A 15,000-nucleotide genomic window follows, 5' to 3' on the forward strand; every position below is an offset into this window, starting at 1 on the left:
TACACAAATTTGCGATGGAAATAATTTGATGGAACTCTTTTCGTCAACAAGAGGCTCTTAACGGATTATTTCATTTCATTATCCTCCCGTGAAGTCGCTCATTTGAGGGACAGAGAGACGTTTTCATCCTCGATCAAATGAAAGTCTGGGGGATCATCGTGATTTCTTGCCAAAATTCATCTCGGGTGCAGAGGGAGAGCGATCGGCAGCTGCAGTCGTAAAAACGTCATCTCTCACTAATTGTGGTTCGAAAGTATTCAAAGAAAATGGAGCTGAGGTCAGTGAAGGACATTTTTTATGTCTCTGCCTCCTTTTCTTTTTAATTTTACATTTCCGAAGTGTCGTAAAGAAGAGAGATTGTCTCCCGTGTTGTGTCTCTGACCCGTTGAGTCATCTCACTTTTGTTTGCGTCTCTGAAACGAAGCGTGTTGTACTGTTGCACTCGCAGTGAGTCACTCTGGACGTGCGTGTCGGCTTAAAATGTAAATGTGAATGTGTGTCTGCTTTTGTCAGCACTGTGAGGGATTTTCTCTAATTCAGCATGATATACAGGACTCATTTCTGCCCAGATTGTCACTCACACGCCTCTTGGCTCTTAACTCCCCCTCTCTGTACAGTCTTCATTCCCCTTAATGTTGAAAAAAAACCCTGCACATTTCAGCCATAATAGCTTTTGTCAGGGTTCTTATAGTCAAAACGGGAACTGGAACCGTAGCGGAGTTATTCCCCGTCTTCGCTTCACTTTGATCCCTGCAGCTTGGTGGAGCCGCGGGGATCTTTTCCCTTTTTCCTCCCGGGGGTTTCTGTCCCCGCCCCTCACCTCGCAGACCCTCGCCGATGCCCAGGGCCAGGCCGTCCTTGGTCCACTGGACGATGCCGCTGTAGTTGAAGACCAGGCAGGACAGCACCACCCGTTCTCCCAGCACCACCGACTGGTCCGCAGGCTCCTGGGAGAAGCGAACGCACCACACTGCAGCAGAGGGACAGAGAGGCAAATCAATTTCAAGTTCCCTTCACCGTGACCTGGCCATGAGCTGCCATCTTTTATTGCACTGTATTGAGCTACACGGTCCCTGTCCAGCCTTATCGACTCCTGCTTGTCCATATGGTGGCTGCTGAGCTGATTTGTTAAGTGTGTTCATGGTGTTTTCATTGTCCTTTTTTTATTATCTGCTTTTATTAAGAGTTTGTTTTGATACAAACCTTGTCTGTGGGTGAAATGTCTCTTCTGGGACAGTGAGGTTTCATAATGTATGCCTGCATTCATGCTCATATACACACACTGAATGGTAGGACGCAGGAGAATTAACACTTTTTTCATTAAAGAAATAAAAATAAATAAATATATAAATTCTTCTCTTGAGTGGTTCCAGAATGCTGTGGCTAAATTTTGCATTTGTCACTTCCTCTGCTTCTGTTTCATCTTTCTCTCTCGCCCCCTTTCTAAGGTTTTCCCTGGACTTCACCGAGGCTTATGTGTGTCTCTGCGTGGGTATTGTGTGTGTGTGTGTGTGTGTCTGTGATTGTGAGAGTGTGTTTGTGTGCGAGTGCATAGATGTGTAACCGCGTGCCCGCCTAGAAAGAACATCATTGCCAAGCTGTGATACAGCCTGCTCTTTTTCATCACACAGTACAAAGGATTCTGCTTACACACACATATTTCCTCCAGCAAAATAAGCCTTTTGGCTATTGCAGTGCCACTAAAATACACGAGTGTAAAAACTACAAATGTAGCGGCGGCATACATTAACGCTCTCGCATAAAGAGAAAGTGTCAGGTGAGGAGAGGAGGCTCCAGCCCGGCACTGTTTTCAGCCGTTTGCATCATCAGGTAAAATTCTTTCATATTCTGGAGAAACTCTTGCAGGAAGACGCGTTAATTAAGGCAGAGAAGGAGACTGTGGCGACACGTGCACGCGGACGTGCATGAGCGCGCACACACACACACACACACACAAAAACACAGAATCTTACACAAACAGGAGCTCAGGCGCACATGCAGCATTTGATTCACACCCAATTTATGCACTCATGCACACACACACACACACACACACACACACACACACCTCACTGACTCAGTCACACACATGCAGCTGCACACTGAGTTGCACTCACAGCCTCACACACACACACACACTTACATGCACACACACACACACACTTCCACAAAGTTGGTGTTTGTCTTCCCGTGGGCGATTCTGTTCTTGGATCATGGTTAAAACAATCCTATTAGCTAATTAAGGCAAAACTGGTTAATAAAGCAGGCCGCGGCTCCGAGGGACGCGTCTCAGCGGGGTTCAGCCACAAAGGAGCAGACAACGGGAGATTCAGCGATTCGTCAGGAGGATTACATGACCTGTCGTCTTGTTTGTGACGGAGGCTCCTTTACTGAAGGCATGAACGTTCACATCTTTAAAGAGAAGCACTGTGATGTTTCGTCAACTCTCCCTCTGAACACGGAATCAAGACGATTCAGCAGCGACTGTGAACCGATCGCTGCCTTTTGAAGTTAAAGGGAAAGTCTTCTCTGAAACATTTTTAAATTACTGTTGTGAAGCTGTCATTTTGTTGTGTTTTTGTTTTCCCCTGATTATTCTGGTCAAATGATAAGAAAATGAAATAATATATAAAGATTTGCTCTGATGTGTGAACAGTGAAATGTCCTTAAAGGCACATTTAGGTGGAGCAGGGACAGAAGTCATATCATAAGAATCTACTGCAGGTCGACCATTTAGACCTTTGACCTTTTAAAATATCCTTTATACAAACAAGTGGAGAGACATGAACTTGAGAAAACAACTATAAAGTCAAATAGACTAGAATGAAATGCAATTTTTATAAACTATGCAAGAACAACCAACAGTTCAACACAAGTTCAAGCTCTTTCTCTGGCTGTTGAACAAAGTTGTCTTGAAACACAACTTGCAGAAAAATGATGTCAAAAACTTAACTTAAGACCCACCTGACATAATTGTGTATTTATACATCCAGTATGTAACTCGGGAAGTAATTACATTTATCTTTATTCCTTTACACAATTTACACCACCCTCTAAATACAAATTTCGCGATATTAGCGATAATAATGAAACTGGAGTCATGGTGCATCTCTTTGACTTTCAAGTTGAGGAAGAGACAAAACTGTGGTGAGGGAAGCGCCTGCTGTTTCCTACAGAGAAGAAGAAGAAGAGGAAGAAGAAGAAGAAGAAGAGGAAGAGGAAGAGGAAGAAGAAGACAGAGCTGCTGGGATGTGATATCCTGCTGACATGAGTGATTTACATGTGGGTCATGTTATGCATGATTTATGCAAAATTAACAGCTATTACGAGTATGGGCCCGATTCCTCGTGTCTAACTCTGCACAGAACAACGCAAGTTCTCCTGGGACAGACTGTGATGTGTGTGTGTGTGTGTGTGACAGAGAGAGAGAGAGAGAGAGAGAGAGAGAGAGAGAGAGAGAGAGAGAGAGAGAAATTGTGACAGAAAGACAAAAGGAGGAGACAGAACATTTCTGCTTGTGTGTTGCAATATTTGAGTGCAAAGTATATCTGCGTTTGCAAAAATGTGGGTCCATATTAGTGTGTGTCTGTATGTGTGTGTGTGTGTGTGTGTGTGTGTGTGTGTGTGTGTGTGTGTGTGTGTGTGTGTGTGTGTGTGTGTGTGTGTGTGTGTGTGTGTGTGTGTGTGCGGCCTGTCAGCCTGCAGCAGGGACTCAGATTGCGGAGGAGAGAGCTGCACTGACAGAGAACAGAGATGTAATTAACCCTACGGGATACCCCCCCCCTCCTCCCCCAACATACACACACAGACGCACACACACACACACACACAGTATTATCTCCATGATTTCTGAGGACGTTGCATTGACTTACATTTATTTCCTGGAGACTTTATAACCTTAACTGTAATTACTACTTTTGTGTAAACAGATTTAGACCCAGACACACACACACACACACACACACACACACACACACACACACACACACACACACACACACACACACACACACACTTTGACATCACTTCTCCCTTCCTCACTTTTCTTCACTTTCCATGCTTCTCTCTCTCCATCATCTCACATCTCATCTAACTTTCTCTTTCTCTTCATCCACCTTTTACTTTGTCTTTCTTTCTCCTTCCCACCGTGTTTCATCTTCCTCCTTTTCCTTTCCTCTTTCAGAAAACCTTCACTCATCTTTTCTCCAGCCTGTATCGCTCCCTCTTCTCATTTCTCCCTCCTTTGTTCTCTCGCTCTTCTTCTTCTTCACTCCTTCTCTCCATCTTCTCTTTTTCATCACCCCGCTTGTTTTCCAGCATCTCAGAACATTTCTTTCTTTGTGTTTTTCCACCATTCTCACTTCCTCTCTCCTCTTTCCCTTCCTCCTGTATCGTTCCTCTCCTCTGCCTGTTTCCTCTGTTGGTCTCAGCCTCCCTCCTCCTCCTCCTCCTCCTCCTCCTCCTCCTCCTCCTCCTCCTCTCTTTTCATCTGTTCCGTCTTTACCTCTCTGCATCATTACCCTGAGGGATGATGTTAGGTATATCTCCTCTTCCTCTCTCTCCGTCTCATTGCATAATGCACCCAGTGGTACAATAGACACAGCTTCACAATTACAGCCTCGATGTCCAAACATATTATCCTTAATAACTTTTGTCCTATTTTTCCATCAGACAGTTTTATTAAACCTCCACACAAATAATATCCAACTCACTCAGTTTATACTCTTAACTTTTAAATATAAAGTACACACATGGCACTGCATGGTAAAGATTTCTACATATTGCATGATACACAAGCCGAACTGCTCAGATTCAATGGAAAACGTTGACTTTCCTGGAAGAGAGGGACTGAAATCCTCGTAGAAAACATGAACATAATTCTGATTGAGAAACAAACACATGGATCTGAATTGACCAGACTTTTAAAAATGCCTAATCTAGGACGAGCTGCCTCATGCATTTATGCAGGAAGTTTTTTCGGGGGTTGAGTCTGTCCTCGAAACGCTGCATAAATTGCAAACTGCAGTGCGGCCGTTTAATGTCCGGAGCACACACGAGACGAACAAAACAAGCAGTGCTACAAACTAATTGACAAAATACATTATTTGTCATTGCCGTCGCTTACAGCACACACAAGTGTTTACTGATCTCAGCCCTGCTGGATGAATCACTGCTGCAGTATGAGTTATGGGAACGTTTTCTGATCCAACACCTCTACTGTTCAGTTTGGTTATCGGTGGTTAATGGGGTCAAGCTACTGTCACGTCTTTTCTACACTATATACTGAAGTTTAAGGTATATGCCTTTCAATTACCTGTACTGTATCTTTCACATGTTCCCACAATGACCAGTTTCCCATTAATATTTGTCGCTATGGCTCAGAAATAAAGAACAAAAAAACAACCTGAGCTGACAGTAACTGTTCCTGCAGGATTTTCATGATATCTGTTCCAGTGTCGAAGGATCAACATCACATCACTGCTCCGTCAAACCAAATCTTACCTCTCATTCATTCCTATTGTTTTAGTTTTTTGAAACTTAACTGCCTTCGTGGCTTCAAAGTGGGAAGTTATTCAAACTGATAAGAAAAGTGGTCACAGTCTGGACTAAAGAATGCATCCAGTGTTTGAGCTGAAGACCTCCTGCGTGGCTGCCGGAGGCCAAATGCAATTTCCTGCAAGAAAAGCCATTCCTATGCAGAAAGGAGAAGACAGTTTGTGAGGTCTGTGACCCCAAACCGTGGCCCCGCACACCCTGAAGCCGTCCCCCTCCTCACCCCCAACCCTAAAAACTGCCAGGCCGACCCTCTCCGTGTATTCATGTCCCAGCTCTGCCTCCGGGCTACGACTCGCTCCCATTTCAACTACCACACACCACTCTCATGCAGGAGAGCGCACGCTGCCCCTGTGTGTCGTGTGCGTGTGCATGTGTGAATATTGTCCGTGTTTACACGCATGCCTGCCTGCATATCTGTCATCGTTGTGTTGCATATGCCGTGTGCATATATTTGCCATTTCTGAAAAGGCAGCAAAGGGCAAAGTGTGGACGGGAGATTTAAAAAAGTGTGTGTGTGTGTGAGAGAGAGAGAGAGAGAGAGAGAGAGAGAGAGAGAGAGTCACAGACAAAAAGAAAGAGGTGAAAGAGAAGAAGACATTGGGGTGAATATGGTTCTGAACCTTGCTTACAGAGGAGATTTCACATTTTCTGGCGTTGACTCAGATTCAGTCTCATTTCACAAGAGGTCAGAAGAACCTTTTGAACTTTATCTCTATCACCCATGAACATGAGATATATCATGTTTGTTATCATTTAGTTGATTTTATTGAAACGTGGAGGCCTTCGGTTGCATCTTTGGATTGAAACAGGAAATTGTCAGGTGGAACTTTTGTGAAAACACAACTTCTTATCATGTGTTGACCCCGTATCTCCACCAAGTCCCCTTCAATTAAAACAACTTATAGCTCAACTCACTCATTCAGTATGATAGAAAAAGCTGAAGCTCTTATGAGGATTTTACCACAGAAACAAGTTCCTGCTTTTCTTTCGGTGTGAAACGGAAACTGTTGGAAGTTCTAGACTTTGGAGATGTGCTGTTTATGCCTCAGCTTGTCTTCACATGCTGGATAACGTTTCTCATGGGACATTCATTACAAGCTGTTATTCTCTTACTCACCATAGTGAACTTTACTCAAATTGGTCAGTTCAGTCACTGGTTTGTTAATAAAAAACATTTCTGGGCACAATTCCTCCCTTTTCATCTTTATCTTTCTATAAATATGTTTAAACTGGAAGTGGAAGCTCATCAAACTTCATTCTATGGTCCTTCTGCGATTTGTTGGTGACTGAATTGGGGAAAAGAAGCTTTTAGGTTTTTGGCACCTAATTCCTGGAATAATATACAAACTGATTTTCAGCTTTGAAGCCAAATAAAGTTCTGGAAAAATCTCTCGTGTCCAGGTCGTCTTTGTACGAGAGTTTGAATGTTATTATGTGTTTGTCAGTTAATTACTTTCATCCTTGTAACAGACATTTTTATTCTCAGTGGGTTAAATAAAAGCAAATAATAAAAATAAACAAACTGCAAAGTAACCTGGGAGTTGACTTTATCTTTGCAAAATATTAAATGATTTTTGCACAGATGAATTGTGATAAAATGTCTCGTTAACCTTCAGACTAATGTGTAACGTGTTACTAGATTTTTGACAAGTTTACTGTGACCCGTGCATGAGCTTCAAAGTTTCACACGGCTCACAAATGTGAAATGTACGAGTGACATTCGTTTGTGAAATGCGACGCTGCCAGAAACACGAGAAACTGCGTCTCAGCTGCGTTGATCTGAACGATACGTCTCCATCATCACTGCTGGCAAAGCTCTAACGCTGCTGATAGACGATGAGAGAAGGAGCAGCGAGAGCCAGAGTCAGATGTTGGACGTGCAGGGGAAACAGGCTTCGATGCATCGTTGCATCTTATTGGATTTGTTTATTAATTGGCACTTGCTATTGGGATGTTTCTGCTCCATTTATCCTCCTTATATGGGAAACCACTGATGGTCCACGCAGGTCTGCAGTGGGGTCTTCAGGGTTTTCTGTCCCGTCACAAACCCGTGTGTCCCTGCAGTCATTTCCACACACAGTTCAGAACACAGCGACCTGTTTGTTTGTGATTAGCCGTGAGGGGCGGCCGCATCGCTCCTGCGGGATGATATGTTTACTGCTGCCTTGTTTATTTTGATGTTTCCGAAATATCCTCCATGCAATATTTATGCCCCTGAAGCACACGGCATTAAAAGTGACAGAGATGAACACGGACGCAGACAGAGAGAGAGGGAGGAGGACACAGAGGGACGGACACGGAGATCATAACTGTGTCACTGTGTGTCCCGGCTCGCTCGCTGTTTTCTGTAAACAGCAGCTCTGTGATTTCCCAGAGTCCCCCTCTCCGCCAAACAGTTTTTATTTCCACGCACAAACACTTGGAGCGGAACAGAGGAGCAGCGTGACGCCCACCGCAGAGGAGCAGTTATTGGAAATCACACACACACACACACACACACACACAAACAAACACACTCATCCAGGGGCAGTTAGTAATGTGTGGATGCAGAAACACACAATCATACACAAAGACACGTCACATAAAGCTACTCAGGCAAACCACACACACACGTACACACACACTCACTGCACAAACTACACAAATACTCACACAAACAATTGTACTCAATTACACGCCCCAAATTTTTTATCCTTTTTGCTTGGTGACATAAAAACATCAAACTTGATTTATGTATTTACACGAAAATCATTTGAGGGATTAGTTTTCCGGGTCCAGAAACACTAATCTAATGCTAATTCACAGATCACTTTTAATGAGAGTGCCCCAGGATTACTTTCACTATTGCTCTTAGTTTTTAATCAATGTGTTAACGTAAGAGTTTTAAAGGATAATTCCAATTTGCTCACAACTTGAGTATCTTACTTTTGTAGTTTGGGCCTCACGGGGACAAAGTGCTGGAGCCACATGAGAATAATTAAAACAGATTTAACTTGAGTTTGTTTGTCAACTTGATTCTGACCCAGAAATAAAGTAATGATTTTAGTGATTTGTTTAAAAGCATTTAGGTTAAAAACTTCTTCCATTTAAAGGAGACATATGATATACAGTATTTTTTTTTTTAATGTATTTAAAAGTTCTGCAAAGTTAAAAGACCCAAAGTCATGAAGTCCTCACAGAGAAATCCTCTCTGATATGATGCGATAACGACGAATCTTCCATCTTTATCATTATTACCACATGTACAGTAAAATATTTCTTTCCTCACATAAACTCATCCGACTCTTTGTTACGTGTGAATGAGGAAATGAAGCCGCGTCTCTCCCGGCTCCTTCAGGCTCAGCAGGAGAAACTTTGTGAAAGGTTTAAGGTCACGGAGAAAGTTGCCACAGAATCTGACGGAGGGTGAAAGTCATCTCAGTTTCTGGCTCTGAGTTTCCTCTAAACCTGGAGCCGGGCCCAGATAATCAGATCAGCACAAACCAACAGTTCAGCCACGGGATCTAAAACTCTTCACGTGAAGGTGAAACTTGGTTTGTTCATTTTTTTTTACAGTTTACCGTTCTCTTCTCTCACAAACCTTGTTTAGACTCATGTGACTCCAATGTTTCCATGTTCCCAGATGTCAATAATCAACTTAGTGAGCACAATGATATTATTATCATGTGTCGACAATGACCGACACTACAGGATTCAAAATAAACCAGAACTAACCGTCAAAGAGGAGCAGCGAACAAAATCTCCCACAACCTTTCCTCTAGTGTTTCCTCCACCAGGGAGATCATGTTTTCACCCCTTCACACTAAAACTAACTTCCCCCACTTTCTTTTACATGGTGAACACATGAGATACAGTTTTTCCCACATTTTCAGTGATTTCTCAGAGAAGAATTCATGGATCTTGATGATATTTCGGGGACTTGTACGTCGATGAGCGTGTGAAATTCGGTGCAGATCAAAAATTTAAAAAAAAACAATGAATTTAAAAAAGGGGGAAAGCTGAGGATCTTTCTCGTTACTTTTATAATCCGATTTTACAAATTCATGTCAGATGCATGTGATTGGTATTTAGTATAATCGAGACCTGCATGACTGATCTGAACTTTGAAACGTTACATGTGACCGTGCCAACATTTACATCTGCTCACAAATCACGTTTGGTAATCACACACACACACACACAGACACACACAGACACACACAGACACACACACACTCAAATGAAGCCACATGTAATATAGTGAAGTTCCGTTCAGTCAAAGCGAGTTTGGTCTAATCATCACTGTTCTGCATCCGACCTGATTACGGTGCGGTGGACTTCAACCAACTGGCTTGTGTTAGTTTCACTCTTTTCCGGAATAAAAAAAAAGAGACACACATGAACACAGCGTGCACATGCTCCCAGGCACACACACACACACACACACACACACACACACACACACACACACACACACACACACACACACACACACACACACACACACACACACACACACACACCACACACACACTGGCAGCAATCCCCTCCCCTCTCTTCCTATCTGCTTCTCCCTGCAGCTCTCTCCCAGTCCCTCTAATTGACTTCTGCTTTCTTACATTTCATTTCATCTCTTATTTCAGTTTTATTTCCCCTCTTTTTTTTTTTTATGATCCTCTCCGTCTTCAATTATTCATCCCTCTCTCTTTCTCTGTCTGATTTCTTCCCATCTGGTCTCGGTGATGTTTAATTCACCTCTTCATTTGGACGGAAGGGGTTGGGGGTTGGGGGTGGGGGTTGAGTTGGCTGCTGTGCGCTGTTAATTGGTTTTTAAGAGTGGTAAGTACACACACACACACGTATCCACACACACATTCACACATACGCTCTTGCGCTCAGACACACACACACAAACTTAAAGCACACACACACATCCCTCCCTCCGCTGTTAGAGCACACTGTACATGTCTGGTAGCATTAACATCACCAAATGAGCATGGAGTGAAAAACCATGTGAGAAGAGGAGGGCAATTGTGCATGTGTGTGTGTGTGTGTGTGTGTGTGTGTGTGTGTGTGTGTGTGTGTGTGTGTGTGTGTGAGTGTGTGTGAGTGTGTTTACATATCTCTCCAACTGTGGACCGCATGAAATACTGGACAAGCACATAAAAACATTAGCCACTCTTCATCTTCCTCATCGTGCTGTTAGCCCTGATGCCTCACAGCAAGAAGGTTCCCGGTTTGAATCTGGCTTCCTCCCACAGTCCAAAGACATGCAGACCGTGTGTGTCACCATCATTCCACCGGCGCATCATTACAAACCGAGAAGCTCTCTCACTTCACTGTCTTGCCAAATTTAAACCTCATGTTTCCATCATTGCCGATCGAAGCCTGAAGCGATAAAATACCCGTGTGTGCTGCTGAGTCAATTGACCCGGGAGTGAATGCAGATTGTATTCATTCCCATTCAAGACAGAAGATGGATGTTAGTGGGAGTTAGTGGGTTTTTGACCAGTGGGAAATGGGCTTTTCAAGAGCTAAATTTACAGCAGGACTGGTATCAACAGCACGTGGGATTCGAACAAACACTGCACCACTGGTGTGTGGTTCAAAAACAAACCCCCGTTCACTGAGCCTAAACAGAATCAAACTCACATCCTCAAATCTTTCAAGCACCGCGAGTTGTTTGGTCAGATAATTAACTCTCGAACCTTTGAATGTTGCACTTCACAATTACTTGAGATTCAAACCTACGACCTCAAAACTCCACAGTAGTCATCCTCATCCCCTTCTTTATCAGACACTTATAAACTCTGTCTTTCTTGGTTCTTGACGTTGGACATTGAACTTCAGAATCCCGTGCACCTGTCAGGGATCAAACCCACAACCTTAAAGCTACCCAACAGTTTGCTAACTCCCTGAGCTGCCACACCAGCAAGGGTTGCTCTCTTTTTTTTTTGTTTTGCCTTTGAGTGTCTCCTCTGGATGCGACTCTTCAAAGAACAACAAGTTTTGCCGAGGATCAAACCCACAACCTTCTCAATGGTCCTGCTACCCCTTGTGCCTTTACACTGGGCCACCGTGACCTGCCAGAGGAGGTCCCACATCTTTCCTTTTGATGGCCCCCCAGAGGAGAGAATCAAAAGAGGAGAGAAGGGAAGAGGAGCTCTTAACTAAATAGCTCAGTACTTTGGCAGGTCACGGTTGCTCCGGCCCTGTCGCCTCCTGCTGGCCTGTCTGCAGCCGCCCGCTGCCTCAACACCTTCAATCACACTTCAGAGAGGAGTTCAGGTACTTTGTGAAGTGGATCATGTGCTGGGGGGGGAACCACAGCAACCTGATGAGCTCACTGATTCTATGATACTCTGGATCGTACACAGCACAGACGATCACACACAAACACAAGTGCCTTCATACTGTAGTTGAGTAGACATATAAACTCTTAGAACATCGTCTAGAACTCAGTAGAGCTGTTGCACCTCATGACTGCTAATAGGTCTCAGGTATGTTCCATCAAGATTCAGACATAGATTTGTGTAAATTAAACTTTGCATTCGAACCTGCAAACTGTGCAGGGACCCCTCGGGGGACATGCAGTCTGCGGTTAAAGACAAAGTTGACTGCTTCATGAGGCCCAGTGGATTCGTCTCCACCCAAAAGTGTAGACTCACAACGCTGTGAGTAATACAGCTCACATGTTATAAATTATAAGGCTGTGGGTTCAGGCTTCAGTTAACTCGGTGAATTCTGACGTCTGACGTCCGACCGAGTGACACTAAGAGTCGCTGCTCGACTCGTCCTGACCAGACGGCTCAATGAGTCCGAGGACGATTGAGAAGATGGCGTATAGCTGCCAATATACGTCACTTACACTATACGCAGTGTGTGTGACATATATAATTTACAAAGTGTGTACATTAGGGTTTTTCCACGAAAGCAACTGTCATGTTACCGGAGTGCAACACTACATTGGTGATATCTGTCTATCGAGCACACAGGATGCAACACTGCAGGATTATTTGCAAGATATTTGACAAAACAAGATGTTTAAGTGTTCGGTTCGGTTTGCAAATCCTCTCTTTGATTTTTTTTAAAGCAAAAGCATAAAAACTGTTGTATTATGATTTTATTTAAACGTTTTAAATAGTGTTCCACAAAGTACAGCAGTACAACAGTCCACTGTTGGCGGGGCAGGAATGTGTGTGTGTGTGTGAGGAGTGGGGGTGGTGTTTGTCAGTGTGTGTTTTTTGGTGCATGTGAGAGTGAACGCGTATGAGTGAGCAGGTCAATGCTGTGAACGTTGCATTCGATAAAAATTAGACTGAGTGCACGGATGGATGTGGACGTGTGTTTCCTCGTGCTTCTGTCTTTCTGAGGACCGATGTCTGTCAGGTCCTCGCTGCAGAGCCGAGCTTCGGTTTTATGGTGGAACTTTGGAATCAGGTGTAAGTTACACTAAGGGTCCACATTCGTCACTGAGGGTCCTTAGAAGAATAGAAGAATATGTGTCTGTTACACAGGCAGAGGAGGGTAAATCTACCAAAGATCTAAAGTTTAGTACAGAACGTAGTTTGGAATAAACTGAGAAGTAACGTCGGGCACTTATTGTCTATTTTTATCACTTGACTGCAGAAACACATATCATCACTTTCGGAAGCTGTTAATATCTAATGTGCTGGCGAAAAAAAAATAAAAATCTGCAGCATTAACATTCACCTGAGCTGAGAAATCCAGTTTTTCACTTTCCCTTTGGCTTTGTGTCGGTTTCCAACTCAACCAGCGGCGGCTTTGTCGAAGGGTTTTCTGCTGAAAACAGCTGCTTGGTGCTGCAGCTGCACGGTGAGAGAGCTGAGGGAGCCGGGCACCTTTTTTTTTATTATTATAAATGTGCAAGAGACCTAAAATAAAAGGTGCTAAAAAAGCTGATGAAGAGCTGCAGAGTTGGGTGATTTTATGTGAGCTAAGTGAGGTGAGAATCCTCTTTTTTATTAGAGGAAGTCATTTGATTTATAAGTAGAGCGTCTGCCAAGTGAAAAACTTTTTCTTATTGAGGATCAGGTCGAAAGTTTACTGAGATTTTAATTCATGTGATTATGAGTATTCAAAAATAGGCATAATATCCTTAACACTAATCTCCATGTCATGTATTTAAGCAGCTCACTTAAGATATAGATTGAATCTTTCACGATAAATAAGAAATGACGCAGTGTAATGTGTAGATAGAGAATATTTAAATGTAAAATATGAAACTCCGGCCACTAGGGGCCTCTCAATCAAAACAGTAACAAAAGACCTGGCTCGGTGACCTCGTGAAGCAGCGAGGGATCATGGGAGTTCACCTCCATTGCCAATGAAAAACTACTTGACATAAAATATTAAAGTTTTATTCAATGAATATACGTGATAAATTACGAATGACGTGTGTAGCAGGTTTTTTCCTTCGTCGTTTCCCCCGTAAGTTACAGCAGAGACGGACAAATTAGCAGTAAAGAGGAAATGACGCGGGGAGGGGGGACAAATTATTATATTCTATATTACTATATTACATACTGGGATAATGTGGAAAACATGTTATTATAATAATGGGAATTTAAATGAAGCTCATGGTGTTAAGATCAAATGTTTGTGTGAGTGACATAAGTACTTACATTACGGCAGCAACTTATAATAGAGTGTGTGCAAGTACCTCCTCTGTGTGTGTCTGTGTGTGTCTGTGCGTGTGCCTGTGTGTGCGTGTGTGTATACACTCTACATTCCCAGACAACACTGCAGCCACATCATTAGCCACATCCTCTGACTCCAACCTGGACGTCAGATCAGAGGAATGGAACTAAGTCGGGAGCAGATTAGTCATTATCCAAATAACGACCTCGCTCGGCAATGGCTGTGCGATTTCCCCTTCAATAAGAATTGGTGATGTGAACTCCGCTGAGGCAGAGGAGATGAGATTCTGCTGTGAAGTGAAACAGTGAAGAGAGGAATAACATCGCCGCAGCCTCATGAACACGAGGACAGAAGAGCTCCGCCGCAAACGGGGGATGAGGATCCTTTAATTTTAATGATGACAAATAAAATCCGAGCCTCTGCTGCCACATAAATGCAATGTTCCTGTGGTTTGATCTAATTGTTGATGAGAGTTTTCATGGAGTTGCTGCAGTAAATGCTGCATGAGCAGGAGCCCGGGCTGCCGTCCAATGAATAAAACAAAACTGAATGTAAATGTCAAGTTCTCTCAAAGAAAAACAAAAAGAAAGGTCCGCAGGTTAAGAGATTTGTTGTGAGATGTTCTGGGTAAACCGTGACCTTCTCGTCAAAAAGGGAAAACGCACATGTTGTGTAGCGCTCCGTGTGCAACTGTGGTCAGCACCTCGCAGTATGCAAAGTGCGTCCCTTGATTTCCATCTCGAAAACGAAAGCATGAAATATCACTTACACCCTCCGACACGAGAGCACGATAACAAGTTTCCA

The 15,000-nt window shown here is 43.4% G+C and overlaps 1 protein-coding gene across 2 annotated transcripts in view; it reads right to left on the reverse strand.

Moving 5' to 3' along the window:
* Positions 1-15,000, reverse strand: part of kirrel1b (kirre like nephrin family adhesion molecule 1b) — a 73,945-nt gene that overhangs the window by 28,641 nt on the left and 30,304 nt on the right. For both annotated transcript variants that reach the window (XM_035171119.2, XM_035171118.2), the window contains exon 2: positions 821-970. In XM_035171119.2, coding sequence (XP_035027010.2) covers positions 821-970 — 150 coding nt within the window. The remainder of the gene's footprint in view (positions 1-820; positions 971-15,000) is intronic.

Source organism: Hippoglossus stenolepis, chromosome 11 (genome assembly GCF_022539355.2).
Source record: "Hippoglossus stenolepis isolate QCI-W04-F060 chromosome 11, HSTE1.2, whole genome shotgun sequence".
In the NCBI taxonomy this organism is placed as follows: Eukaryota; Metazoa; Chordata; class Actinopteri; order Pleuronectiformes; family Pleuronectidae; genus Hippoglossus; species Hippoglossus stenolepis.